Source organism: Panulirus ornatus, chromosome 7 (genome assembly GCF_036320965.1).
Source record: "Panulirus ornatus isolate Po-2019 chromosome 7, ASM3632096v1, whole genome shotgun sequence".
In the NCBI taxonomy this organism is placed as follows: domain Eukaryota; kingdom Metazoa; phylum Arthropoda; class Malacostraca; order Decapoda; family Palinuridae; genus Panulirus; species Panulirus ornatus.
The window spans coordinates 19,380,657-19,408,021 of NC_092230.1; the positions used below are offsets into that span (position 1 = coordinate 19,380,657).

Consider the following 27,365-nt stretch of genomic DNA (forward strand, 5'->3'; position numbering starts at 1 on the left):
GGTTGAGAGACCAGAAGAGGGTGTTTTGAAATGGTTTGGTCACATGGAGAGAATGAGTGAGGAGAGATTGACAGAAAGGATATATGTGTCAAGAGGTGGAGGGAACGAGGAAAAGTGGGAGACCAAATTGGAGGTGGAAAGATGGAGTGAAAAAAATTTTGAGTGATCGGGGCCTGAACATACACGAGGGTGGGAGGTGTGCGAGGAATAGAGTGAATTGGAACGATATGGTATACTGGGGTGGACATGCTGTCAATGGATTGAACCAGGGCATGTGAAGCATCTGGGGTAAACCATGGAAAGTTCTGTGGAGCCTGGATGTGGAAAGGACACTGTTGTTTTGGTGCATTATACATGACAGCTAGAGACTGGTGAACGAATGTGGCCTTTGTTGTCTTTTCCTAGCGCTACTCGTGCACATGCAGGGGGAGGGGGTTGTTATTTCATGTGTGGCGGGGTGGCGACGGGAATGAATAAGGGCAGACAGTACGAATTATGTACATGTGTATATGTCTGTGTGTGTATATATATATGTATATGTTGAGATGTATAGGTATGTATACGTGCATGTGTGGACGAGTATGTATATACATGTGTATGTGGGTGGGTTGGGCCATTCTTTCGTCTGTTTCCTTGCGCTACCTCGCTAACATGGGAGACAGCGACAAAGTATAATAAAAAAGTACCATACTTGAAGAGTGAATCATGAGACATCATGTGGTAGTAGGTAATACTCATACAAAGAATCATCCCAATCCCTATAATGGTTCAAGAGTATGTTGCAGACATTAATAATATGTTCTACATCCCCTGTTGTGTCGATCTTGGGATGAGTATGGCACTTTGTCTTATGGTTCGTAATACTCGCACAAAATAGCATCCCAATCCCTCCTCTGCCTCCAAAAGTATGTTGGAAGTGAATAATTCTATATTACTAAATATCTGTGATCTTATCCTTAAAGGTTAGGCCTTTGGTATCAGGTGGTTAATAATATTTGTAATGTAAAAAGTAACATCCCTCTCCCTCTATAGGTTCCAGAGTTATGAACCAGATGCAAGAAAACTAAAACCCCAGCTTTGAACACTGACCTTAGCAGTGACCTTGACCTTGAAGATTAACATGGTGATGAGTCATGACACACTGTCTACTGCTGGGTAATACTCATAATGGAGATATGGGTAATACTCATAATGGAGATAATACTCCATAATGCTCAGGTTATCTCCAGCTGGCACCAGTTCTTAAGATATAACAAAGTACTTTAAAACTAATATTATGGAAAACATTATGAGAGAGTATATTAATCCAACATCACTGGCAGTCAGAAATGAAAGTGAAAACATTGGAAGCTAATAGCAAGCATGTTTAGGAGGTTGGCACAACACAACTGAGCAAGTGAATGGTGGTGGATGGTGATTTGATACTACCTCACCATGACATCACAGACCTTGATGATCATTGGGTTAAGTGGGGTACCATCTGTTGGCCTTATATATTCTATGATCAAAGAGGGTGACTTTTCATAGATGCACCTCATAAAGGAGGGTAAAACAATGCTTTCATCTGCAAATGGACAAAAGCTCTCTTTCGGGCTTTGTTTGTGGGTGAAATAATCATCCAATCGAAATTTCATACTGCAAACCCATCATGAGCAGCCTTCCCTAAATTGCTTGAGCATATCAAGATAAATAGACTACAATGTACTACTACATGACTTCCCTTTAGATCTGTATTTCATTTCTTTTGCCATATCCTCTCTCATTTGTATATACTGTCTCCTCATCCCAGAATCTCTCCTCTAAGAGAAGTAACAACACATTTCTTCACTGATTTCATGTGAGGTATAGCTCATAAAACAAATCATAATGATCCAAATTTTAAGCGAAAGCTATATGCAACTGGTGATAAAATCTACCTAACTTTGTAAAAATCAAAGATGAGTTTCAAAAGAAAATAACATTGGGATTAATTTATAGGCCTCCAGCACAGACACCAGAGGTAAATGAAAGATTATATGATAAGAAAAAATAAATTAGCAATGAAAGTAATTTGATGAAAGTAGGAGATTCTAACATACTATTATCTACGTGAGAAGAGTCCCTTTCCACTAGCTTGAGGCTTGTGCTTTACATAAATCTGCTTGATGGTGCCCTAATACAATTAGCTGATATACAAACACATGACACAAATATATTAGATTTAGTTCTAACTGCAAATGAGAATCTTGTTAACAATGTTGAAGTCAGAGAAAGATTTGCTATATGTGATCACTGGCAAATGACTTTTGAGTTAACTTTCATCATTGCCCGCAATGCTAATCTACATGAGTGTAACGAAAAATATCAATATAGCTTTTGACAAGCTAACTAGAAATGATATTCTAAATGAAAGCAATATGAACATAGCTTGGGAAAGATACAGTAAAAGGTTCAAAACAGTGGAGGGAACATTTGTGCCAAAGCAAAGTATATGGTAGAAATAACGAAACACCCATTTTCAATCAGTTTAATGTCTGTAGTTGGTAAACTTATGAAAACCATCATTCTGGATAAGACTGTACATCATTTAGAAGGCCAGCACTTAATAAATGATTCTCAGCATGGTTATCAACAGAATTTTGATATTTTTAAGTGCAAAGTTTTACATGTCAGTAGTAAAAATAAAAAGGCAAGCTACAGTATGAATTATGTTGACCTGCAAAAGGTAAATAAGAAAAAAGACCACAGAAATGATTTCTGATGATCAAAAGCAAAGTAGACAGTGCACAGAAGCAGCTTAAAAGGTGGACAAAATTCTTAGATTTATAGGTAGGGCTACTGATTGTAAGTCCAGAGATTTTGTCTTTACTCTTTACAAGTCACTCGTGTGTTCCCATCTTGAATATTGTGTTCAGTTTTGGCCACCCCACTTCAGGAAAGACATAGACAGAATGGAGAATACAGAGAAGAGCTAACAGGATGATTCCCAGATTGAGAAACAAATCCTATGAAAGAGGACTAAACTCAAATCTATTAAGTTTAGAAAAGAGAAGGTTAAGGGGTGATCTGATAAAGGCATTCAAATTTATCAAAGGCACTGATAATCTCAATCTAACAACTTATATAGGAATAGATTCATCTGACTTCACTAACAATTTATCTTGAATGAGGCAAAATACTTTTTCAACAGGAATGTTACAACATAAGGAATGATTTACCAATTAGACTAGTTAAAAGTAGTAACATAGAAATGTTTAAGACTAGACTTTGTAAATATTTTGCTTCAAATCCATAAATGACATCATTTTACCTCCTGAGCCACATGAAAAGTTTATATCATTCTATTTCTAATACATATGTATTTCTACTCTTACCCCATTGATCTATGATTTTCATATCTCTTCCAGTGTAACAGACAGTCTCAAAGAGACCCAGTGCTCTGTTGCTGTTTAAAATTCTTTGTATAAATGTCATTACAGGAATAAGTATCATAAAGGTTTTCATTACTCTTACTTTTGTAGGAGGAAATTTGGTGATGAAAAAGTTTGCCACGATGCAGAAAGTCTTGCTGATCAATGGGACACATATTGACTGATGAACCATGGCTGCAATCCGGTAATTTGGACCATAGAAAGGATCACTTATGGCTGGGCACAACATGTTGTTTAAGTTTACCTGAGAAGCCTGATGGAAAGAAATCTCATTAATCAAACTGTTTTTCTGGGCATTCTGAATGGCCTAAAAAGTGATACATGACAAAGCATTTTCAATAACTCAGCAAGTAACATGATTATTGAGTATCTTGAATAATTTGGCCTTTTCTCATACTTGATAGCCATTTTCCATGTTTCTGAGGTAGTGCCACGAACACACAAAAAAAGGCTACATTAGTTCGGATCCATTCTCTCGATGTCCTGAGTATTGCACCAAAACCACAGCTCCCTATCCACCAGGCCCCACAGGCATTTCCATGGTTTATGCCAGCCAATTAACATGACCTGCTTCTGTACATCGAGAGAGTGTCCACCCCTGTATACCACATCATTTAAATTCACTCTATCTTGTGCATGCCTTTAACCCTCTTGCACGTTCAGGCCCTGATCACTCGAAATCTTTTTCACTTCATCCTTCAATTTCCAGTTTGGTCCCCCCTTCTTGTTCCCTCCACTTCTGATATATACACCCTCCTTATCAACCTTTCCTCTCATTCTACGATGCCCAAACAGCATACCCTTTTCAGCTCTCAAAACCACTCTTTCTATTGCCATACCTCTCTCTCACCCTTTCAGTATTTACTCGATCAAACCACATAAAACCACATATTGTACTAAAACATATAATTTCCAACACGTCCACCCTCCTCTGCAAATCATCTATAGCACATGCCTCGCATCCATATCATATTGTTGGCACTACTATACCTTCAAACATACCCATTTTTGCCCTCCCAAGTAATGATCTCTCTTTTCACACATTCTTCAGTGCTCCCAGAACCTGCACCTACTCACCCACCCTATGACTCACATCCATTTCTCTGGTTCCATACACTACTATGTCCACTCCCAGGTATATAAAACACTTCATTTCCTCCAATTTTTTCCATTCAAACTCGCATCCCAGCAAACTTGTCCCTCAACCCTATTAAACCTAATTACCTTGCTTTTACTTATATTTACTCCCAACTTCCTCCTTTCACACACACTTCCAAATTATCACCAACTTTTGCAATTTCTCACTCGAATCAGCCACCAGTAGTGTTCATCGGCAAACAACAACTGACTCACTTCCTAGGCCTTCTCGTTCCCTATAGACTGCATACTCACCCCTTTCTCTAAGACTCTTGCATTTATCTCCATAATCACCCCATCCATAAACAAATCAAACAGTCATGATGACATCACCCAACACTGCTGCAGACCAACCTTTACTTGGAACCACTCCCTCTCCTCTCTTCCTACTCATACACACACACACACACACACTTCTCACTGTTTGTAACAACTTTCCTCGCACACCTTATATTCTTAAGACTTCCCACAAGACATCTCTATCAACCCTCTTACCTGCTTTCTCCAGATCCATAAATGCCAAAGATAAATCCTTCTGTTTCTATAAGTGTTTCTCATACACATTCTTTAAAGCAAACATTTGGTACACATATCCTCCATCTTCTCTGAAGTCACACTGTTCCTCCCCAATCTGATGTTCAATACATCACACTCATCCTCTTGCCATCATCCTCTCAATCACCACTCACCCATACAACCTACCAGTTACACTCAACAAACTTGTACCTCTGTAATTCAAACACTCACCTTTATCCCTCACCATGAACCATACATATGTTGAAAATCCTAATTAAACATTCAGCAACACAGCCACCCACCTTTCTTAAGAAATTCAACTGCAATATCATCCACTTGAGCTGCTTTGCCACATTTCATCTTACATAAGGCTTTCACCAAATCACTCTCCATAACTCAAAGTTTGCACAACAACCTGATCCAAACATCCTACATCTGCCACCATATCATCAAATACACTCGACAGTCATCAAAATACTCAATCCATCTCCTCATTTGATCACTACCTGTTACCACTTCCTTCTCTGCCCTTTACACCAATGTTTCCATTATTCTCTCGTTTTTCACACATTATTGTACTCTTTCCAAAATATCTTACTATCCCTAAAGTTTACTGATCTTGTTCATCCTAAATCTAAACTGCTCTCTTTTTCAACCCCTACACCTTCTTGACCTCCTGCAACTTATTCTTATACATCTCCCAATCATTTGCACTCCTTCCTTGTCAGTACCACCCAAATGTCTTTTTTTTTCTTTTTCACAAACAACTTTACCTCTAATCCTACCACTCACTACCCTTCCTAATCTTCCAATCATTTGCACTCCTTCTCTGTAAGTACTAACCAAATTCTTCTTTTTCCTCTTTAACTCACAACTCTATTTCCTCATCCTACCACTCACTATCATTTCTAATCTGCCTACTGCCCAACTTTCGCATGACATGGACATCTCGCACATGCCAACACTGCTTCACTAAATACCTCCTCTTTCTTACCCAATGCCAAGCTTTACTCATTCTCACCTTTTGCCATTTTATACTCATTCTTTCCTGGTACTTCTTCAAACAAGTATCTTTTCCAAGCTCACATATTCTCACCAGTCTCTTCACACTGATAATGTTTCCTCTTTTCCAAAACCTCATAAAATCTTCAACCTCACACATGGTAGTGATCAGACATTCCACCAGCTGCCCCTCTCAGCACATTCACATTCAAAATTCTCTCTTTTACATTGCTATCAATTAATATGTGATCCAGTAATGCCCACTGACCATCTTCCCATCTCACATTCATATATTTTAAAAACCAAGTATTCCCAATCACCAGTCCTTTTTCAGCATACAACTCCACAAGCTGTTCATCATTTCCATTCACTTTACTGAATACCCCAGGCCTTCCAGTTATAATCTTATCTGGCACATTACTCATCTTTCATTTACACCACCCATTACTGATACCAGGTCTCTTGCATCAAACTGCTGACACACTCACTCAGCTACTTCCTAAACACTTGCCTCTCATCATCTTTCTTCTTATGGTCAGGTGCATAAGCACTAATAATCACCCATCTCTTGCCATCCACTTAAATTCTTATCCACATTGGTCTAAAGCTCACCTCCTTACACTCTCACACACTCCCACAACTCTTGACTCAGCAGTAGTGCTATTCCTTCCTTAGCCCTTGTCCTCTCACCAACTCCTGACTTTGCTCCTAAAAACATTTCTAAACCATTTTTCCCATTTACCCTTGAGCTATGTTTCTCTCAGAGCCAGACAATCCAGGTTTCTTTGCTCACACACACACTACCTATATCTCCTCCTCATTATTTTCATTCACACATTCAGACATCCCGGCCTGAGTCTTTGAGGGGGATGAGCACTCCCTGTTTGGCTCCTCCTGTTCCATCTCTCAGAAACAGAAATACAATAATGGAAAGGTTTCCTATGACACACAGGGAATATGGAAAAATTCTTTCTCCCCTACCCCATATAAGTATCTTAAATAGCTTTACAAATGCCATGATATTAGGCATCTTGAATAACTAGACAAGGGACATGGACTAGACTTCTTAAGTAACTTCATACAAACAAATGACATGATTATTTTAGTGTGAAAATAACTAACAAGAGACATGATCATCTAACAAAAAATAAAATATTGACATATTCAACAAGTGACATGATTAATAAACTGTGTGAATGCTGAGCATATCAACTGCATCATTGAAAAATTCTGTATAAATTGAGATGTATAGGTATGTATATTTGTGTGTGTGGACGTGTATGTATATACATGTGTATGGGGGTGGGTTGGGCCATTTTTTTCGTCTGTTTCCTTGCGCTACCTCGCAAACGCGGGAGACAGCGACAAAGCAAAATAATAATAATAATAAAAAAAAATGCTGGTGGGCTAAATTTCAATTCAACTGCAGTTATAAGCTGTATTATCTTTCAATAAGATAATTAGTGTAAAATGTCCTACCTATGTGATCAATCACTGAGATGCTAATGGCATGAATAAATGAAAAAAAAAAGAAAATTCAATTTGCATGAGCAAGTTAAAAGTAATATACATGAATGTTCATCATAAGTAACTCATCACACAGATTACAGATATTACTTAAGATATTTTGAGTGGAGTATCCAAAAAAAAGAGTGTGAAAAGAAAAATTATTAGAGTGAACATATTCTGTAGTTTTGAAAAAACATCATGACTTCTTAATGTGCTTATCAATGGACTACTCATAAAGGATGTAAATGGAAGCTTGAACTGAGATGTGAATCAAATACTCCTACCCTATTACAATTAATATCATACTTCTACTGCTACAGCAACCACAACAAGCACTTCCACTATCACCACTAAAAATAACATTACTACCATTACCGCTTATATCACCACTATGCCACAAATAACACTACCACCAATGAACATATTCAGTGGAGGGAGATTTAATCATGAGCTCTTTAAAGATAATAGTATCAAGCTCAAAATAAGATGATGTAAAAACATTATTTTACTCATGTACTCAAAATATACTGGAATTTTGATAAGCTGTGGCTTTGCTTGAGGTTACTTCAGCATCACTGTATTTCAAAGAATTTAGTGCTTTATTTCACAATAAATCTGGCAGGTGATGTACAAAAGTAAGTTTAATACCACACTTCAACCATTTTGGAACAACAAAAACATACATCTACTAAAATAAAGCAGCTGCTGATAACAGTAATCATGGGAGTTTAGGCCACTAAAACAAATTAATATGCTTTTGCACAAAAAATCTCATTACCAAAATATTTCATTTGTATAAAGAAAATGAACAAATAGACACTGTTGTTTCATTGGTTATTAGTGTAATTAACTGAAACATAGTTAAGTATAATGTAGGCTACTTTTTCCTCTGAGAGACTAATGTTAATGTGCTGAGAGGGATGTCTGATCATTATCTTTTGGAGGCGAAGGTGAAGATTTGCAGAGGTTTTCAGAAAAGAAAAGAAAATGTTGGGGTGAAGAGGGTGGTGAGAGTAAGTGAGCTTGGGAAGGAGACTTGTGTGAGGAAGTACCAGGAGAGACTGAGTGCAGGATGGAAAAGGGTGAGAGCAAAAGAGGTAGGGGAAGTGGGGGAGTAATGGGATGTATTTAGGGAAGCTGTGATGGCTTGTGCAAAAGATGTTTGTGACATGAGAAGAGTGGGAGGTGGGCAAATTAGAAAGGGTAGAGTGGTGGGATGAAGAAAGATTGTTAGTGAGAGAGAAGAAGGAGGCATTTGGACAATTTTTGCAGGGAAAGAATGCAAATGACTGGGAGATGTATAAAAGAAAGAGGCAGGAGGTCAAGAGAAAGGTGCAAGACGTGAAAAAGAGGGCAAATGAGAGTTGGGGTGAGAGAGTATCATTAAATTTTAGGGAGAATAAAAAGATGTTTTGGAAGGAAGTAAATAAAGTGCATAAGTCAAGAGAACAAATGGGAACATCTGTGAAGGGTGTAATGGGAGGTGATAACAAGTGGTGGTGATGTGAGGAGATGGAGTGAGTATTTTGAAGGTTTGTCGAATGTATTAGATGATAGAGTGGCAGATATAGGGTGCTTTGGTCGAGGTGGTGTGCGAAGTGAGAGGGTTAGGGAGAATGATTTGGCAAACAGAGAAGAGGTAGTAAAAGCTTTGCAGAAGATGAAAGCTTGCAAGGCAGCGAGTTTGGATGGTATTGCATTGGAATTTATTAAAAAAGGGGGTGACAGTGTTGTTGACTGGTTGGTGAGGATACTCAATGTATGTATGGCTCATGATGAAGTGCCTGAGGATTGGCAGAATGCATACATAGTGCCACTGTACAGAGGCAAAGGGATGAAGGTGAGTGTTCAAATTACAGATGTATAAATTTGTTGAGTATTCGTGGGAAATTATATGGGAGGGTATAGATTGAGAGGGTGAAGGCATGTACACAGCATCAGATCGGGGAAGAGCAGTGTGGTTTCAGAAGTGGTAGAGGACGTGTAGATCTCATACATTTGAAGAATGTATGAGAAATACTTAGAAAAACAAATGGATTTGTATGTACGATTTATGGATCTGGAGAAGGCATATAACAGAGTTGATAAAGATGCTCTGTGGAAGGTATTAAGAGTATATGGTGTGGGAGGTAAGTTGCTAGAAGCAGTGAAAAGTTTTTATCAAGGATGTAAGGCATGTGTACGAGCAGGAAGAGAGGAAAGTGACTGGTACCCATTGAATGTCGGTTTGCGACAGGGGTGTTTGATGTCTCCGTGGTTGTTTAATTTTTTATGGATGGGGTTGTTAGGGAGGTGAATGCAAGAGTTTTGGAGAGAGGGCAAGTATGCAGTCTGTTGTGGATGAGAAGGCTTGGGAAGTGAGTCAATTGCTGTTCGCAGATGATACAGTGCTGGTGGCTGATTTGGATGAGAAACTGCAAAAGCTAGTGACTGAGATTGGTAAGGTGTGTGAAAGAAGAGAGCTAAGAGTAAATGTGAATAAGAGCAAGGTTATTACATACAGTAGGGTTGAGGAACAAGTCAATTAGGAGGTAAGTTTGAATGGAGAAAAACTGGAGGAAGTGAAGTGTTTTAGATATCTGGGAGTGGATTTGGCAGCGGATGGGACCATGGAAGTGAAAGTGAGCCACAGGGTGGGGGAGGGGGAAAAGGTTCTGAGAGCGTTTAAGAATGTGTGGAAGTCGAGAACGTTAATTTGGAAAGCAAAAATGGGTATGTTTGAAGGAATAGTGGTTCCAACAATGCTATATGATTGTGAGGCGTGGGCTATAGATAGGGTAGTGTGGAGGAGGGTGGATGTGCTGGAAATGAGATGTTTAACAACAATATGTGGTGTGAGGTGGTTTGATAGAGTAAGTAATGAAAGGATAACAGAGATGTGTGGCAATAAAAAGAGTGTGGTTGAGAGAGCAGAAGAGGGTGTATTGAAATGATTTGGTCACATGGAGAGAATGAGTGAGGAAAGACTGACAAAAGGATATATACGTCAGAGGTGGAGGGAACGATGAGAAGTGGGACACCAAATTCGAGGTGGAAGGATGGAGTGAAAAAGATTTTGAGCGATCAGTTGCCTGAACATGCAGGAGGATGAAAGGCGTGCAAGGAATAGAGTGAATTGGAACAATGTGGTATACCAGGGTCAACATGCTGTCAATGGATTGAACAAGGACATGTAAAGTGTCTGAGATAAACCTTGGAAAGTTTTGTGGAGCCTGGATGTGGAAAGGGAGCAGTGGTTTCGGTGCATTAGACATGACAGCTGGAGACGGAGCGTGAACGAATGTGGCCTTTGTTGTCTTTTCCTAGCGCTACCTTGCGCATGGATGGAGGGAGGGGGTGTCATTCCATGTATAGTGTAGTGGCAACGGGAATGAATAAAGCCCGCAAGTATGAATTATGTACATGTATATATATGTATATGTCTGTGTATGTATATATATGTATACGTTGAAATGTATAGGTATGTATAAGTGTGTGTGAAGGTGTATGTATAAATATGTCTATGTGGGTGGGTTGGGCCATTCTTTTGTCTGTTTCCTAGCGCTTCCTCGCTAATGCAGGAGACAGCAATGAAGTATAATATAATATTCATTTATTTACATTTACTTATTTTGCTTTGTCACTGTCTCCCACATTAGCGAGGTAGCACAAGGAAACAGATGAAAGAATGGCCCAACCCACCTACATACACATGTATATACATACACGTCCACACATGCATATATACATACCTATACATCTCAACATATACATATATATATACACATACAGACATATACATATATACACATGCACATAATTCATACTGTCTACCTTTATTCATTCCCATCGCCACCTCGCCACACATGAAATAACAACCCCCTCCCCTCTCATGTGTGCAAGGTAGCACTAGGAAAAGACAACAAAGGCCCCATTCGTTCACACTCAGTCTCTAGCTGTCATGTAATAATGCACCGAAACCACAGCTCCCTTTCCACATCCAGGCCCTACAGAACTTTCCATGGTTTACCCCAGACGCTTCACATGCCCTGGTTCAATCCACTGACAGCATGACAACCCCAGTATACCACATCGTTCCAATTCACTCTATTCCTTGCATGCCTTTCACCCTCCTGCATGTTCAGGCCCTGATCACTCAAAATTTTTTTCACTCCATCTTTCCACCTCTAATTTGGTCTCCCACTTCTCATTCCCTCCACCTCTGACATATATATCCTCTTGGTCAATCTTTCCTCACTCATTCTCTCCATGTGACCAAACCATTTCAAAACACCCTCTTCTGCTCTCTCAACCACACTCTTTTTATTACCACACATCTCTCTTACCCTATTATTACTTACTCAATCAAAACACCTCACACCACATATTGTCCTCAAACATCTCATTTCCAGCACATCCATCCTCCTGCGCACAACTCTATCCATAGCCCATGCCTCGCACCCATGCAACATTGTTGGAACCACTATTCCCTCAAACATACCCATTTTTGCTTTCAGAGATAATGTTCTCAACTTCTACACATTCTTCAAGGCTCCCAGAATTTTCGCCCCCTCCCAAACCCATTGATTCACTTCCACTTCCATGGTTCCATCCGCTGCCAGATCCACTCCCAGATATCTAAAACACTTCACTTCCTCCAGTTTTTCTCCATTCAAACTTACCTCCCAATTGACTTGACCCTCAACCCTACTGTACCTAATAACCTTGCTCTTATTCACATTTACTCTCAACTTTCTTCTTTCACACACTTTACCAAACTCAGTCACCAGCTATTGCAGTTTCTCACAAGAATCATCCACCAGCGCTGTATCATCAGCAAACAACTGACTCACTTCCCAAGCTCTCTCATCCACAACAGACTGCATACTTGCCCCTCTTTCCAAAATTCTTGCATTCACCTCCCTAACAACCCCATCCATAAACAAATCAAACAACCATGGAGACATCACACACCCCTGCCGAAACCTACATTCACTGAGAGCCAATCACTTTCCTCTCTTCCTACACATACACATGCCTTACATCCTCGATAAAAACTTTTCACTGCTTCTAACAACTTGCCTCCCACACCATATATTCTTAATACCTTCCACAGAGCATCTCTGTCAGCTCTATCATATGCCTTCTCCAGATCCATAAATGCTACATACAAATTCATTTGCTTTTCTAAGTATTTCTCACATACATTCCTCAAAGCAAACACCTGATCCACACATCCTCTGCCACTTCTGAAACCACACTGCTCTTCCCCAATCTGATGCTCTGTACATGCCTTCACCCTCTCAATCAATACCCTCCCATATAATTTACCAGGAATACTCAACAAACTTAAACCTCTGTAATTTGAGCACTCACCTTTGTCCCCTTTGCCTTTGTACAATGGCACTATGCAAACATTCCGCCAATCCTCAGGCACCTCACCATGAATCATACATACATTAAATAACCTTACCAACCAGTCAACAACACAGTCACCCCCTTTTTTTTAAAAAAATTCCACTGCAATACCATCCAGACCCACTGCCTTGCCGGCTTTCATCTTCCGCAAAGCTTTTACTACCTCTTCTCTGTTTACCAAATCATTTTCCCTAACCCTCTCACTTTGCGCACCACCTCAACCAAAACACCCTATATCTGCCACTCTATCATGAAACACATTCAACAAAACTTCAAAATACTCATTCCACCTCCTTCTCACATCACCACTACTTGTTATCACCTCCCCATTAGCCCCCTTCACTGAAGTTCCCATTTGTTCCCTTGCCTTACGCACTTTATTTACCTCCTTCCAAAAAATCTTTTTTATTTTATATTGTTTTATATTTTTTTATTATACTTTGTCGCTGTCTCCCGCATTAGCGAGGTAGCGCAAGGAAACAGATGAAAGAATGGACCAACCCACCAACATACACATGTATATACATACATGTCCACACATGCACATATACATACCTATACATCTCAACGTATACATATATATATATACACACAGACATATACATATATACACATGTACACAATTCATACTGTGTGCCCTTACTCATTTCCATCGCCACCCCGCCACACATGAAATAACAACCGCCGCTCCCCGAATGTGCGTAAGGTAGCGCTGGGAAAAGACAACAAAGGCCACATTCGTTCACACTCAGTCTCTAGCTGTCATGTATAATGCACCGAAACCACAGCTCCCTTTCCACATCCAGGCCCCACAGAACTTTCCATGGTTTACCAAAGACGCTTCACATGCCCTAGTTCAATCCAATGACAGCACGTCCACCCCAGTATACCACATCGTTCCAATTCACTCTATTCCTTGCACGCTCTTCACCCTCCTGCATGTTCAGGCCCTGATCAATCAAAATCTTTTTCACTCCATCTTTCCACCTCCAATTTGGTCTCCCACTTCTCGTTCCCTCCACCTCTGACACATATATCCTCTTTGTCAATCTTTCCACACTCATTCTCTCCATGTGACTAAACCATTTCAAAACACCCTCTTCTGCTCTCTCAACGACACTCTTTTTATTACCACACCTCCCTCTCACCCTTTCATTACTTACTCGATCAAACCACCTCACACCACATATTGTCCTGAAACATCTCATTTCCAGCACATCCACCCTTCGCACAACTCTATCTACAGCCCACGCCTCACAACCATATATCATTGTTGGAACCACCATTCCTTCAAACATACCCATTTTTGCTTTCAGAGATTAACGTTCTCAGACTTCTACACATTCTTCAACGCTTCCCAAAACTTTCGCCCCCTCCCAAACCCATACGATTCACTTCTGCTTTCATGGTTCCATCCGCTGCCAAATCCACTCCCATATATCTAAACCACTTCACTTCCTCCAGTTTTTCTCCATTCAAACTTACCTCCCAGTTGACTTGTCCCTCAACCCTACTGTACCTAATAACCTTGCTCTTATTCACATTTACTCTCAGCTTTCTTCTTTCACACACTTTACCAAACTCAGTCACCAGCTATCAGCAGTTTCTCACCTGGATCAGCCACCAGCGCTGTATCATCAGCAAACAACTGACTCACTTCCCAAGCTCTCTCATCCACAACAGACTGCATACTTGCCCCTCTTTCCAAAACTCTTGCATTCACCTCCCTAACAACCCCATCCATAAACAAATTAAACAACTATGGAGACATCAAACACCCCTGCTGCAAACCAACATTCACTGAGAACCAATCACTTTCCTCTCTTCCTACACATACTTACGCCTTACATCCTCGATAAAAACTTTTCACTGCTTCTAACAACTTGCCTCCCACACCATCCATATATTCTTAATACCTTCCACAGAGCATCTCTATCAACTCTATCATATGCCTTCTCCAGATTCATAAATGCTACATACAAATCCATTTGCTTCTCTCACAAACATTCTGTAAAGCAAACACCTGATCCACACATCCTCTACCACTTCTGAAGCCACTTTGCTCTTTCCCAATCTGATGCTCTGTACATGCCTTCACCCTCTCAATCTATACCCTCCCATATAATTTCCCAGGAATACTCAACAAACTTATACCTCTGTAATTTGAGCACTCACTTTTATCCCCTTTGCCTTTGTACAATGGCACTATGCAAGCATTCCGCCAATCCTCAGGCACTTCACCATGAGTCATACATACATTGAATAATCTTACCAACCAATCAACAATACAGTCACCCCCATTTTCTAAAAATTTCACTGCAATACCATCCAAACCCACTGCCTTGCCGGCTTTCATCTTCCACAAAGCTTTTACTACCTCTCTCTGTTTACCAAATCATTCTCCCTAACCCTCTCACTTTGCGCACCACCTCAACCAAAACACCCTATATCTGCCACGCTATCATGAAACACATTCAACAAAACTTCAAAATACTCACTCCACCTCCTTCTCACATCACCACTACTTGTTATCACCTCCCAATTAGCCCCCTTCACTGAAGTTCCCATTTGTTCCCTTGCCTTACGCACTTTATTTACCTCCTTCCAAAAAATCTTTTTTATTTTATATTGTTTTATATTTTTTTATTATACTTTGTCGCTGTCTCCCGCATTAGCGAGGTAGCGCAAGGAAACAGATGAAAGAATGGACCAACCCACCAACATACACATGTATATACATACATGTCCACACATGCACATATACATACCTATACATCTCAACGTATACATATATATATATACACACAGACATATACATATATACACATGTACACAATTCATACTGTGTGCCCTTACTCATTTCCATCGCCACCCCGCCACACATGAAATAACAACCGCCGCTCCCCGAATGTGCGTAAGGTAGCGCTGGGAAAAGACAACAAAGGCCACATTCGTTCACACTCAGTCTCTAGCTGTCATGTATAATGCACCGAAACCACAGCTCCCTTTCCACATCCAGGCCCCACAGAACTTTCCATGGTTTACCAAAGACGCTTCACATGCCCTAGTTCAATCCAATGACAGCACGTCCACCCCAGTATACCACATCGTTCCAATTCACTCTATTCCTTGCACGCTCTTCACCCTCCTGCATGTTCAGGCCCTGATCAATCAAAATCTTTTTCACTCCATCTTTCCACCTCCAATTTGGTCTCCCACTTCTCGTTCCCTCCACCTCTGACACATATATCCTCTTTGTCAATCTTTCCACACTCATTCTCTCCATGTGACTAAACCATTTCAAAACACCCTCTTCTGCTCTCTCAACGACACTCTTTTTATTACCACACCTCCCTCTCACCCTTTCATTACTTACTCGATCAAACCACCTCACACCACATATTGTCCTGAAACATCTCATTTCCAGCACATCCACCCTTCGCACAACTCTATCTACAGCCCACGCCTCACAACCATATATCATTGTTGGAACCACCATTCCTTCAAACATACCCATTTTTGCTTTCCAAATTAACGTTCTCGACTTCCACACATTCTTCAACGCTTCCAAAACTTTCGCCCCCTCCCCAACCCTACGATTCACTTCTGCTTTCATGGTTCCATCCGCTGCCAAATCCACTCCCATATATCTAAAATACTTTACTTCCTCCAGTTTTTCTCCATTCAAACTTACCTCCCAGTTGACTTGTCCCTCAACCCTACTGTACCTAATAACCTTGCTCTTATTCACATTTACTCTCAGCTCTCTTCTTTCACACACTTTACCAAACTCAGTCACCAGCATCAGCAGTTTCTCACCTGGATCAGCCACCAGCGCTGTATCATCAGCAAACAACAACTGACTCACTTCTCAAGCTCTCTGCATACTTGCCCCTCTTTCCAAAACTCTTGCATTCACCTCCCTAACAACCCCATCCATAAACATATTAAACAACTATGGAGACATCAAACACCCCTGCTGCAAACCAACATTCACTAAGAACCAATCACTTTCCTCTCTTCCTACACATACTTACGCCTTACATCCTCGATAAAAACTTTTCACTGCTTCTAACAACTTGCCTCCCACACCATCCATATATTCTTAATACCTTCCACAGAGCATCTCTATCAACTCTATCATATGCCTTCTCCAGATTCATAAATGCTACATACAAATCCATTTGCTTTTCTCACAAACATTCTGTAAAGCAAACACCTGATCCACACATCCTCTACCACTTCTGAAGCCACTTTGCTCTTTCCCAATCTGATGCTCTGTACATGCCTTCACCCTCTCAATCTATACCCTCCCATATAATTTCCCAGGAATACTCAACAAACTTATACCTCTGTAATTTGAGCACTCACTTTTATCCCCTTTGCCTTTGTACAATGGCACTATGCAAGCATTCCGCCAATCCTCAGGCACTTCACCATGAGTCATACATACATTGAATAATCTTACCAACCAATCAACAATACAGTCACCCCTTTTCTAAAAATTTCACTGCAATATCATCCAAACCCGCTGCCTTGCCGGCTTTCATCTTCCACAAAACTTTTCCTGCCTCCTCTCTGTTTATCAAATCATTCTCCCTAACCCTCTCACTTTGCACACCACCTCGACCAAAACTCCCTATATCTCCAACGCTAACATCAACACATTCAACAAACCTTCAAAATACTCACTCCATCTCCTTCTCACATCACCACTATTTGTTATCACCTCCCAATTTGCCCCCTTCACTGATGTTCCCATCTCTTCCCTTGTCTTATGCACTTTATTTACCTCCTAAAACATGTTTTTGTTCTCCCTAAAATTTAATGATACTCTCTCACCCCAACTCTCATTTGCCTTCTTTTTCACCTCTTGCACGTTTCCCTTGACCTCCTGCCTCTTTCTTTTATACATCTCCCACTCATTTCCATTATTTCCCTGCAAAAATCATACAAATGCCTCTCTCTTCTCTTTCACTAATAATCTTACTTCATCCTACCACTCACTACCCTTGCTAATCCGCCCACCTCCCACGCTTCTCATGCCACAAGCATCTTTTGCACAAGCCATCACTGCTTCCCTAAATACATCCCATTCCTCCCCCACTCCCCTTACATCCTTTGTTTTCACCTTTTCCCATTCTGTACTCAGTCTCACCTGGTACTTCCTCACACAAGTCTCCTTCCCAAGCTCACTAACTCTCACCACTCTCTTCACCCTAACATTCTTCCTTCTTTTCTGAAAACCTCTACAAATCTTCACCTTCGCCTCCAAAAGATAATGATCAGACATCCCTCCAGTTGCATCTCTCAGCACATTAACATCCAAAAGTCTCTCTTTCACATGCCTATCAATTAACACGTAATCTAATAACGCTCTCTGGCCATCTCTCCTACTTACATACGTATACTTATGTATATCTCTCTTTTTAAACCAGGTATTCCCAATCACCAGTCCTTTTTCAGCATATAAATCTACAAGCTCTTCACCATTTCCATTTATTACAGTGAACACCCCATTTTCACCATTTATTCCCTCAACTACCAGATTACTCACCTTTGCATTCAAATCACCCATCACTATAACCCAGTCTCATGCATCAAAACTACTAACACAGTCACTCAACTGCTCCCAAAACACTTGCCTCTCGTGATCTTTCTTCTCATGCCCAGGTGCATATACACCAATAATCACCCATCTCTCTCCATCCACTTTCAGTTTACCCATAGCAATCTAGAGTTTACTTTCATACACTCTATCACATACTCCCACCACTCCTGTTTCAAGAGTAGTGCTACTCCTTCCCTTGCTCTTGTCCTCTCACTAACCAAAAACTTTACTCCCAAGACATTCCCAAACCACTCTTCCCCTTTACCCTTCAGCTTCGTTTCACTCAGAGCCAAAACATCCAGGTTCCTTTCCTCAACCATACTACCTATCTTTCCTTTTTTCTCATCTTGGTTACATCCACACACATTTAGACACCCCAATCTGAGCCTTCAAGGAGGATGAGCACTCCCCGCATGACTCCTTCTTCTGTTTACCCTTTCAAAAAGTTTAAATACAAGGAGGGGAGGGTTTCCAACCCCTTCCTCTTTCCCCTTTAGTTGCCTTTTACGACACGTGAGGGATGCGTGGAAAGTATTCTTTCTCCCATATCCTCTCTCTCTCTCTCTCTCTCTCTCTCCCTATGTATATATATATATATATATATATATATATATATATATATATATATATATCTTTTTTCTTTCTTTTAAACTATTCGCCATTTCCCGCGTTAGCAAGGTAGCGCTAAGAACAGAGGACTGGGCCTTTTTTGGAACATCCTCAACTGGCCCCCTCTGTTCCTTCTTTTTGAAAAAAAAAAAAAAAAAAAAAAAAAAAAACGAGAGGGGAGGATTTCCAGCCCCCCGCTCCCTCCCCTTTTAGTCGCCTTCTACGACACGCAGGGAATACGTGGGAAGTATTCTTAATCCCCTATCCCCAGGGATAATATATATATATATATATATATATATATATATATATATATATATATATATATATATATATGAAGTCTGTTGGGGATGAGAGAGCTTGGGAAGTGAGTCAGTTGTTGTTCGCTGATGATACAGCGCTGGTGGCTGATTCATGTGAGAAACTGCAGAAGCTGGTGACTGAGTTTGGTAAAGTGTGTGAAAGAAGAAAGTTAAGAGTAAATGTGAATAAGAGCAAGGTTATTAGGTACAGTAGGGTTGAGGGTCAAGGCAATTGGGAGGTGAGTTTGAATGGAGAAAAACTGGAGGAAGTGAAGTGTTTTAGATATCTGGGAGTGGATCTGGCAGCGGATGGAACCATTGAAGCGGAAGTGGATCATAGGGTGGGGGAGGGGGCGAAAATTCTGGGGGCCTTGAAGAATGTGTGGAAGTCGAGAACATTATCTCGGAAAGCAAAAATGGGTATGTTTGAAGGAATAGTGGTTCCAACAATGTTGTATGGTTGCGAAGCGTGGGCTATGGATAGAGTTGTGCGCAGGAGGATGGATGTGCTGGAAATGAGATGTTTGAGGACAATGTGTGGTGTGAGGTGGTTTGATCGAGTGAGTAACGTAAGGGTAAGAGAGATGTGTGGAAATAAAAAGAGCGTGGTTGAGAGAGCAGAAGAGGGTGTTTTGAAGTGGTTTGGGCACATGGAGAGGATGAGTGAGGAAAGATTGACCAAGAGGATATATGTGTCGGAGGTGGAGGGAGCAAGGAGAAGAGGGAGACCAAATTGGAGGTGGAAAGATGGAGTGAAAAAGATTTTGTGTGATCGGGGCCTGAACATGCAGGAGGGTGAAAGGAGGGCAAGGAATAGAGTGAATTGGAGCGATGTGGTATACCGGGGTTGACGTGCTGTCAGTGGATTGAATCAAGGCATGTGAAGCGTCTGGGGTAAACCATGGAAAGCTGTGTAGGTATGTATATTTGCATGTGTGGACGTATGTATATACATGTGTATGGGGGGGGGTTGGGCCATTTCTTTCGTCTGTTTCCTTGCGCTACCTCGCAGACGCGGGAGACAGCGACAAAGTATAAAAAAAAAAAAGATATATATATATATATATATATATATATATATATATATATATATATACAAAAGCATATTTTTTTTCCTGGGGATAGGGGAGAAAGAATACTTCCCACGCATTCCTCACGTGTCGTAGAAGGTGACTAAAGGGGACGGGAGCGGGGGGCCAAAAACCCTCCCCTCCTTGTATTTTAACTTTCTAAAAGGTGAAACAGAAGAAGGAGTCACGCGGGGAGTGCTCATCCTCCTCAAAGGCTCAGATTGGGGTGTCTAAATGTGTGTGGATGTAACCAAGATGGGAAAAAAGGAGAGATAGGTAGTATGTTTGAGGAAAGGAACCTGGATGTTTTGGCTCTGAGTGAATCGAAGCTCAAGGGTAAAGGGGAAGAGTGGTTTGGGAATGTCTTGGAAGTAAAGTCAGGGGTTAGTGAGAGGACAAGAGCAAGGGAAGGAGTAGCACTACTCCTGAAACAGGAGTTATGGGAGTATGTGATAGAGTGTAAGAAAGTAAATTCTAGATTAATATGGGTAAAACTGAAAGTGGATGGAGAGATATGGGTGATTATTGGTGCATATGCACCTGGGCATGAGAAGAAAGATCATGAGAGGCAAGTGTTTTGGGAGCAGCTGAATGAGTGTGTTAGTGGTTTTGATGCACAAGACTGGGTTATAGTTATGGGTGATTTGAATGCAAAGGTGAGTAATGTGGCAGTTGAGGGAATAATTGGTATACATGGGGTGTTCAGTGTTGTAAATGGAAATGGTGAAGAGCTTGTAGATTTATGTGCTGAAAAAGGACTGGTGATTGGGAATACCTGGTTTAAAAAGAGAGATATATATAAGTATACGTATGCAAGTAGGAGAGATGGCCAGAGAGCGTTATTGGATTACGTGTTAATTGATAGGCGCGTGAAAGAGAGACTTTTGGATGTTAATGTGCTGAGAGGTGCAACTGGAGGGATGTCTGATCATTATCTTGTGGAGGTGAAGGTGAAGATTTGTAGAGGTTTTCAGAAAAGAAGAGAGAATGTTGGGGCGAAGAGAGTGGTGAGAGTAAGTGAGCTTGGGAAAGAGACTTGTGTGAGGAAGTACCAGGAGAGACTGAGTACAGAATGGAAAAAGGTGAGAACAAAAGAGGTAAGGGGAGTGGGGGAGGAATGGGATGTATTTAGGGAAGCAGTGATGGCTTGCGCCAAAGAGGCTTGTGGCATGAGAAGCGTGGAAGGTGGGTTGATTAGAAAGGGTAGTGAGTGGTGGGATGAAGAAGTAAGATTATTAGTGAAAGAGAAGAGAGAGGCATTTGGATGATTTTTGCAAGGAAAACATGCAAATGAGTGGGAGATGTATAAAAGAAAGAGGCATGAGGTCAAGAGAAAGGTGCAAGAGGTGAAAAAGAGGGCAAATGAGAGTTGGAGTGAGAGACTATCAGTAAATTTTACGGAGAATAAAAAGATGTTTTGGAAGGAGGTAAAGAAAGTGCGCAAGACAAGGGAACAAATGGGAACTTCAGTGAAGGGGGGTAATGGGGAGGTGATAACAAGTAGTGGTGATGTGAGAAGGCGATGGAGTAAATATTTTGAAGGTTTGTTGAATGTGTTTGATGATAGAGTGGCAGATATAGGGTGTTTTGGTTGAGGTGGTGTGCAAAGTGAGAGGGTTAGGAAAAATTATTTGGTAAACAGAGAAGAGGTAGTAAAAGCTTTGCGGAAGATGAAAGCCGGCAAGGCAGCAGGTTTGGATGGTACTGCAGTGGAATTTATTAAAAAAGGAGGTGACTGTATTGTTGACTGGTTGGTAAGGTTATTTATGAGGTTATGTATGATTCATGGTGAGTTGCCTGAGGATTGGCAGAATGCTTGCATAGTGCCATTGTACAAAGGCAAAGGGGATAAGAGTGAGTGCTCAAATTACAGAGGTATAAGTTTGTTGAGTATTCCTGGTAAATTATATGGGAGGGTATTGATTGAGAGGGTGAAGGCATGTACAGAGCATCAGATTGGGGAAGAGCAGTGTGGTTTCAGAAGTGGCAGAGGATGTGTGGATCAGGTGTTTGCTTTGAAGAATGTATGTGAGAAATACTTAGAAAAGCAAATGGATATGTATGTAGCATTTATGGATCTGGAGAAGGCATATGACAGAGTTGATAAAGATGCTCTGTGGAAGGTATTAAGAATATATGGTGAGGGAGGCAAGTTGTTAGAAGCAGTGAAAAGTTTTTATCGAGGATGTAAGGCATGTGTATGTGTAGGAAGAGAGGAAAGCGATTGGTTCTCAGTGAATGTAGGTTTGTGGCAGGGGTGTTTGATGATTCCATGGTTGTTTGATTTGTTTACTGATGGGGTTGTTAGGGAGGTGAATGCAAGAGTTTTGGAAAGAGGGGCAAGTATGCAGTCTGTTGTGGATGAGAGAGCTTGGGAAGTGAGTCAGTTGTTGTTCGCTGATGATACAGCGCTGGTGGCTGATTCATGTGAGAAACTGCAGAAGCTGGTGACTGAGTTTGGTAAAGTGTGCGAAAGAAGAAAGTTAAGAGTAAATGTGAATAAGAGCAAGCTTATTAGGTACAGTAGGGTTGAGGGTCAAGTCAATTGGGAGGTAAGTTTGAATGGAGAAAAACTGGAGGAAGTAAAATGTTTTAGATATCTGAGAGTGGATCTGGCAGTGGATGGAACCATGGAAGCGGAAGTGGATCATAGTGTGGGGGAGAGGGCGAAAGTTCTGGGAGCCTTGAAGAATGATTGGAAGTCGAGAAAATTATCCCGGAATGCAAAAATGGGTATGTTTGAAGGAATAGTGGTTCCAACAATGTTGTATGGCTGCGAAGCGTGGGCTATGGATAGAGTTGTGCGCAGGAGGGTGGATGTGCTGGAAATGAGATGTTTCAGGACAATATGTGGTGTGAGGTGGCTTGATTGAGTAAGTAATGTAAGGGTAAGAGAGATGTGTGGAAATGAAAAGAGTGTGGTTGAGAGAGCAGAAAAGGGTGTTTTGAAATGGTTTGGTCACATGGAAAGAATGAGTGAGGAAAGATTGACCAAGAGGATATATGTGTCAGAGGTGGAAAGATGGAGTGAAAATGATTTTGGGTGATTGGGGCCTGAACATGCAGGAGGGTGAAAGGCGTGCAAGGAATAGAGTGAATTGGAACGATGTGGTATACTGGGGTCGACGTGATGTCAATGGATTGAACCAGGGCATGTGAAGCGTCTGGGGTAAACCATGGAAAGTTCTGTGGGGCCTGGATGTGGAAAGGGAGCTGTGGTTTCTGTGCATTATTACGTGACAGCTAGAGACTGAGTGTGAACGAATGTGGCCTTTGTTGTCTTTTCCTAGCGCTACCTTGCACACATGAGGGGGGAGGGGGTTGTTATTCCATGTGTGGTGAGGTAGCGGTGGGAATAAATAAAGGCAGACAGTATGAATTATGTACATGTGTATAAATGTATATGTCTGTGTGTGTATATATATGTGTACATTGAGATGTATAGGTATGTATAATTGCGTATGTGGACGTGTATGTATATAAATGTGTATGTGGGTGGGTTGGGCCATTCTTTCGTCTGTTTCCTTGCACTACCTCGCTAACGCGGGAGACAGCGACAAAGCAAAATAAACAAATATTTTTTTTTCATACTATTTGCCATTTCCCACATTAGCAAGATAATGCTAAGAAAAGAGGACTGAGCCTTTGAGGGAATATCCTCACTTGGCTCCCTTATCTGTTCCTTCTTTTGGAAAATTAAAAATGAGAGGGGAGGAATTCCAGCCCCCCGCTCCCTGCCCTTTTAGTCACCTTCTACGATACGCAGGGAATACGTGCTAAGTATTCTTTCTCCCCAATCCCCAAGGATTTTTGCAGGGAAGGAGTGCGAATGTCTGGGAGATGTATAAAAGAAAGAGCCAGGAGGTCAAGAGAAAGGTGCAAGAAGTGAAAAAGAGGGCAAATGAGAGCTGGGGTGAAAGAGTATCATTAAATTTTAGGGAGAATAAAAAGATGCTTTGGAAGGAGGTAAATAAAGTGAGAAAGACAAGAGAACAAATGGGAATATTGGTGAAGAGGCTAATGGGGAGGTAATAACAAGTAGTGGTGAAGTAAGAAGGAAATTGAGTGAGTATTTTGAAGGTTTGTTGATTGTGTTTGATGACAGAGTGGCAGATATAGGGTGTTTTGGGTGAAATGGTGTGCTAAGTGAGACGGTCAGGGAGAATGGTTTGGTAAATAGAGAAGAGGTAGTGAAAGCTTACTAAAAAAGGGGTTGACTATGTTGTTGACTGGTTGGTAACGATATTCAATGTATGTATGGTTCATGGTGAAGTGCCTGAGAATTGGTGGAATACGTGCATCGTGCCATTGTATAAAGGCAAAGGGGATAAAGGTGAGTGTTCAAATTACAGAGGTATAAGTTTGTTGAGTATTCCTAGGAAATTATGTGGGAGGGTATAGATTGAGAGGGTAAATGCATGTACAGAGCATCAGATTGGGGAAGAGCAGTGTGGTTTCAGAAATGGTAGAGGATGCGTGGATCAGGTGTTCGCTTTGAAGAATGTATGCGAGATATAATTAGAAAGACAGATGGGTTTGTATGTAGCACTTATGGATCTGGAGAAGGCATATGATAGAAATGACAGAGATTCTTTGTGGAAGGTATTACAAATATATGGTGTGGGAGGTAAGTTACTAGAAGCAGTGAAAAGTTTTTATCAAGGATGTAAGGCATGTGTACGAGTAGGAAGAGAGGAAAGTGACTGGTTCTCAGTGAATGCGTAATGCCTCCATGGTTATTTAATTTGTTTATGGATGGGGTTGTTAGGGAGGGGAATGCAAGAATTTTGGAGAGAGGGGCAAGTATGCAGTTTGTTGTGGATGAGAGAGCTTGGGAAGTGAGTTAGTTGTTGTTCACTGATGATACAGCACTGGTGGCCAATTCATGTGAGAAACTGCAGAAGTTAGTGACTGAGTTTGGCAAAGTGGTGAAAGAAGAAAGTTGAGAGTAAATGTGAATATAAGAGCAAGGGGATAAGAGTGAGTGCTCAAATTACAGAGGTATAAGTTTGTTGAGTATTCCTGGTAAATTATATGGGAGGGTATTGATTGAGAGGGTGAAGGCATGTACAGAGCATCAGATTGGGGAAGAGCAGTGTGGTTTCAGAAGTGGTAGAGGATGTGTGGATCAGGTGTTTGCTTTGAAGAATGTATGTGAGAAATACTTAGAAAAGCAAATGGATATGTATGTAGCATTTATGGATCTGGAGAAGGCATATGATAGAGTTGATAGAGATGCTCTGTGGAAGGTATTAAGAATATATGGTGTGGGAGGAAAGTTGTTAGAAGCAGTGAAAAGTTTTTATCGAGGATGTAAGGCATGTGTACGTGTAGGAAGAGAGGAAAGTGATTGGTTCTCAGTGAATGTAGGTTTGCGGCAGGGGTGTGTGATGTCTCCATGGTTGTTTAATTTGTTTATGGATGGGGTTGTTAGGGAGGTAAATGCAAGAGTTTTGGAAAGAGGGGCAAGTATGAAGTCTGTTGGGGATGAGAGAGCTTGGGAAGTGAGTCAGTTGTTGTTCGCTGATGACACAGCGCTGGTGGCTGATTCATGTGAGAAACTGCAGAAGCTGGTGACTGAGTTTGGTAAAGTGTGTGGAAGAAGAAAGTTAAGTGCAAATGTGAATAAGAGCAAGGTTATTAGGTACAGTAGGGTTGAGGGTCAAGTCAATTGGGAGGTGAGTTTGAATGGAGAAAAACTGGAGGAAGTGAAGTGTTTTAGATATCTGGGAGTGGATCTGGCAGCGGATGGAACCATGGAAGTGGAAGTGGATCATAGGGTGGGGGAGGGGGCGAAAATTCTTGGAGCCTTGAAGAATGTGTGGAAGTCGAGAACATTATCTCGGAAAGCAAAAATGGGTATGTTTGAAGGAATAGTGGTTCCAACAATGTTGTATGGTTGCGAGGCGTGGGCTATGGATAGAGTTGTGCGCAGGAGGATGGATGTGCTGGAAATGAGAGGACAATGTGTGGTGTGAGGTGGTTTGATCGAGTGAGTAACGTAAGGGTAAGAGAGATGTGTGGAAATAAAAAGAGCGTGGTTGAGAGAGCAGAAGAGAGTGTTTTGAAGTGGTTTGGGCACATGGAGAGGATGAGTGAGGAAAGATTGACCAAGAGGATATATGTGTCGGAGGTGGAGGGAACAAGGAGAAGAGGGAGACCAAATTGGAGGTGGAAAGATGGAGTGAAAAAGATTTTGTGTGATCGGGGCCTGAACATGCAGGAGGGTGAAAGGAGGGCAAGGAATAGAGTGAATTGGAGCGATGTGGTATACCGGGGCTGACGTGCTGTCAGTGGATTGAATCAAGGCATGTGAAGCGTCTGGGGTAAACCATGGAAAGCTGTGTAGGTATGTATATTTGCGTGTGTGGACGTATGTATATACACGTGTATGGGGGGGTTGGGCCATTTCTTTCGTCTGTTTCCTTGCGCTACCTCGCAAACGCGGGAGACAGCGACAAAGTAAAAAAAAAAAAAGAGCAAGGTTATTAGCTTCAGTAGGATTGAGGGACAAGTTAATTGGGAGGTAAGTTTGAATAGAGAGAAAGTGGAGGAAGTGAAATGTTTTAGATATGTGGGAGTGGATTTAGCAGCATATGGAACCATGGAAGTGGAAGTGAGTCACAGGGTAGGGGAGGGGGCGATGGTTCTGGGAGTGCTGAAGAATGTGTGGAAGGCGAGAACATTATCTCGGAGAGCAAAAATGGGTATGTTTGAAGGAATAGTTATATGGTTCTGAGGTGTGGGCTGTAGATAGGGTTGTGCGGAGGAAGGTGGATGTGTTGGAAATGAGATGTTTGAC

General features: G+C 41.2%; 2 protein-coding genes across 4 annotated transcripts in view; one reads left to right on the plus strand and one right to left on the minus strand.

Annotated features, from left to right (window-relative positions):
• Prosalpha5 (proteasome alpha5 subunit) overlaps window positions 1–27,365 on the plus strand; it is a 326,150-nt gene that overhangs the window by 128,968 nt on the left and 169,817 nt on the right. The window lies entirely within an intron of this gene.
• LOC139749441 (transmembrane protein 164) overlaps window positions 1–27,365 on the minus strand; it is a 148,452-nt gene that overhangs the window by 13,543 nt on the left and 107,544 nt on the right. For all 3 annotated transcript variants that reach the window (XM_071663304.1, XM_071663306.1, XM_071663305.1), the window contains exon 7: window positions 3,493–3,663. In XM_071663304.1, coding sequence (XP_071519405.1) covers window positions 3,493–3,663 — 171 coding nt within the window. The remainder of the gene's footprint in view (window positions 1–3,492; window positions 3,664–27,365) is intronic.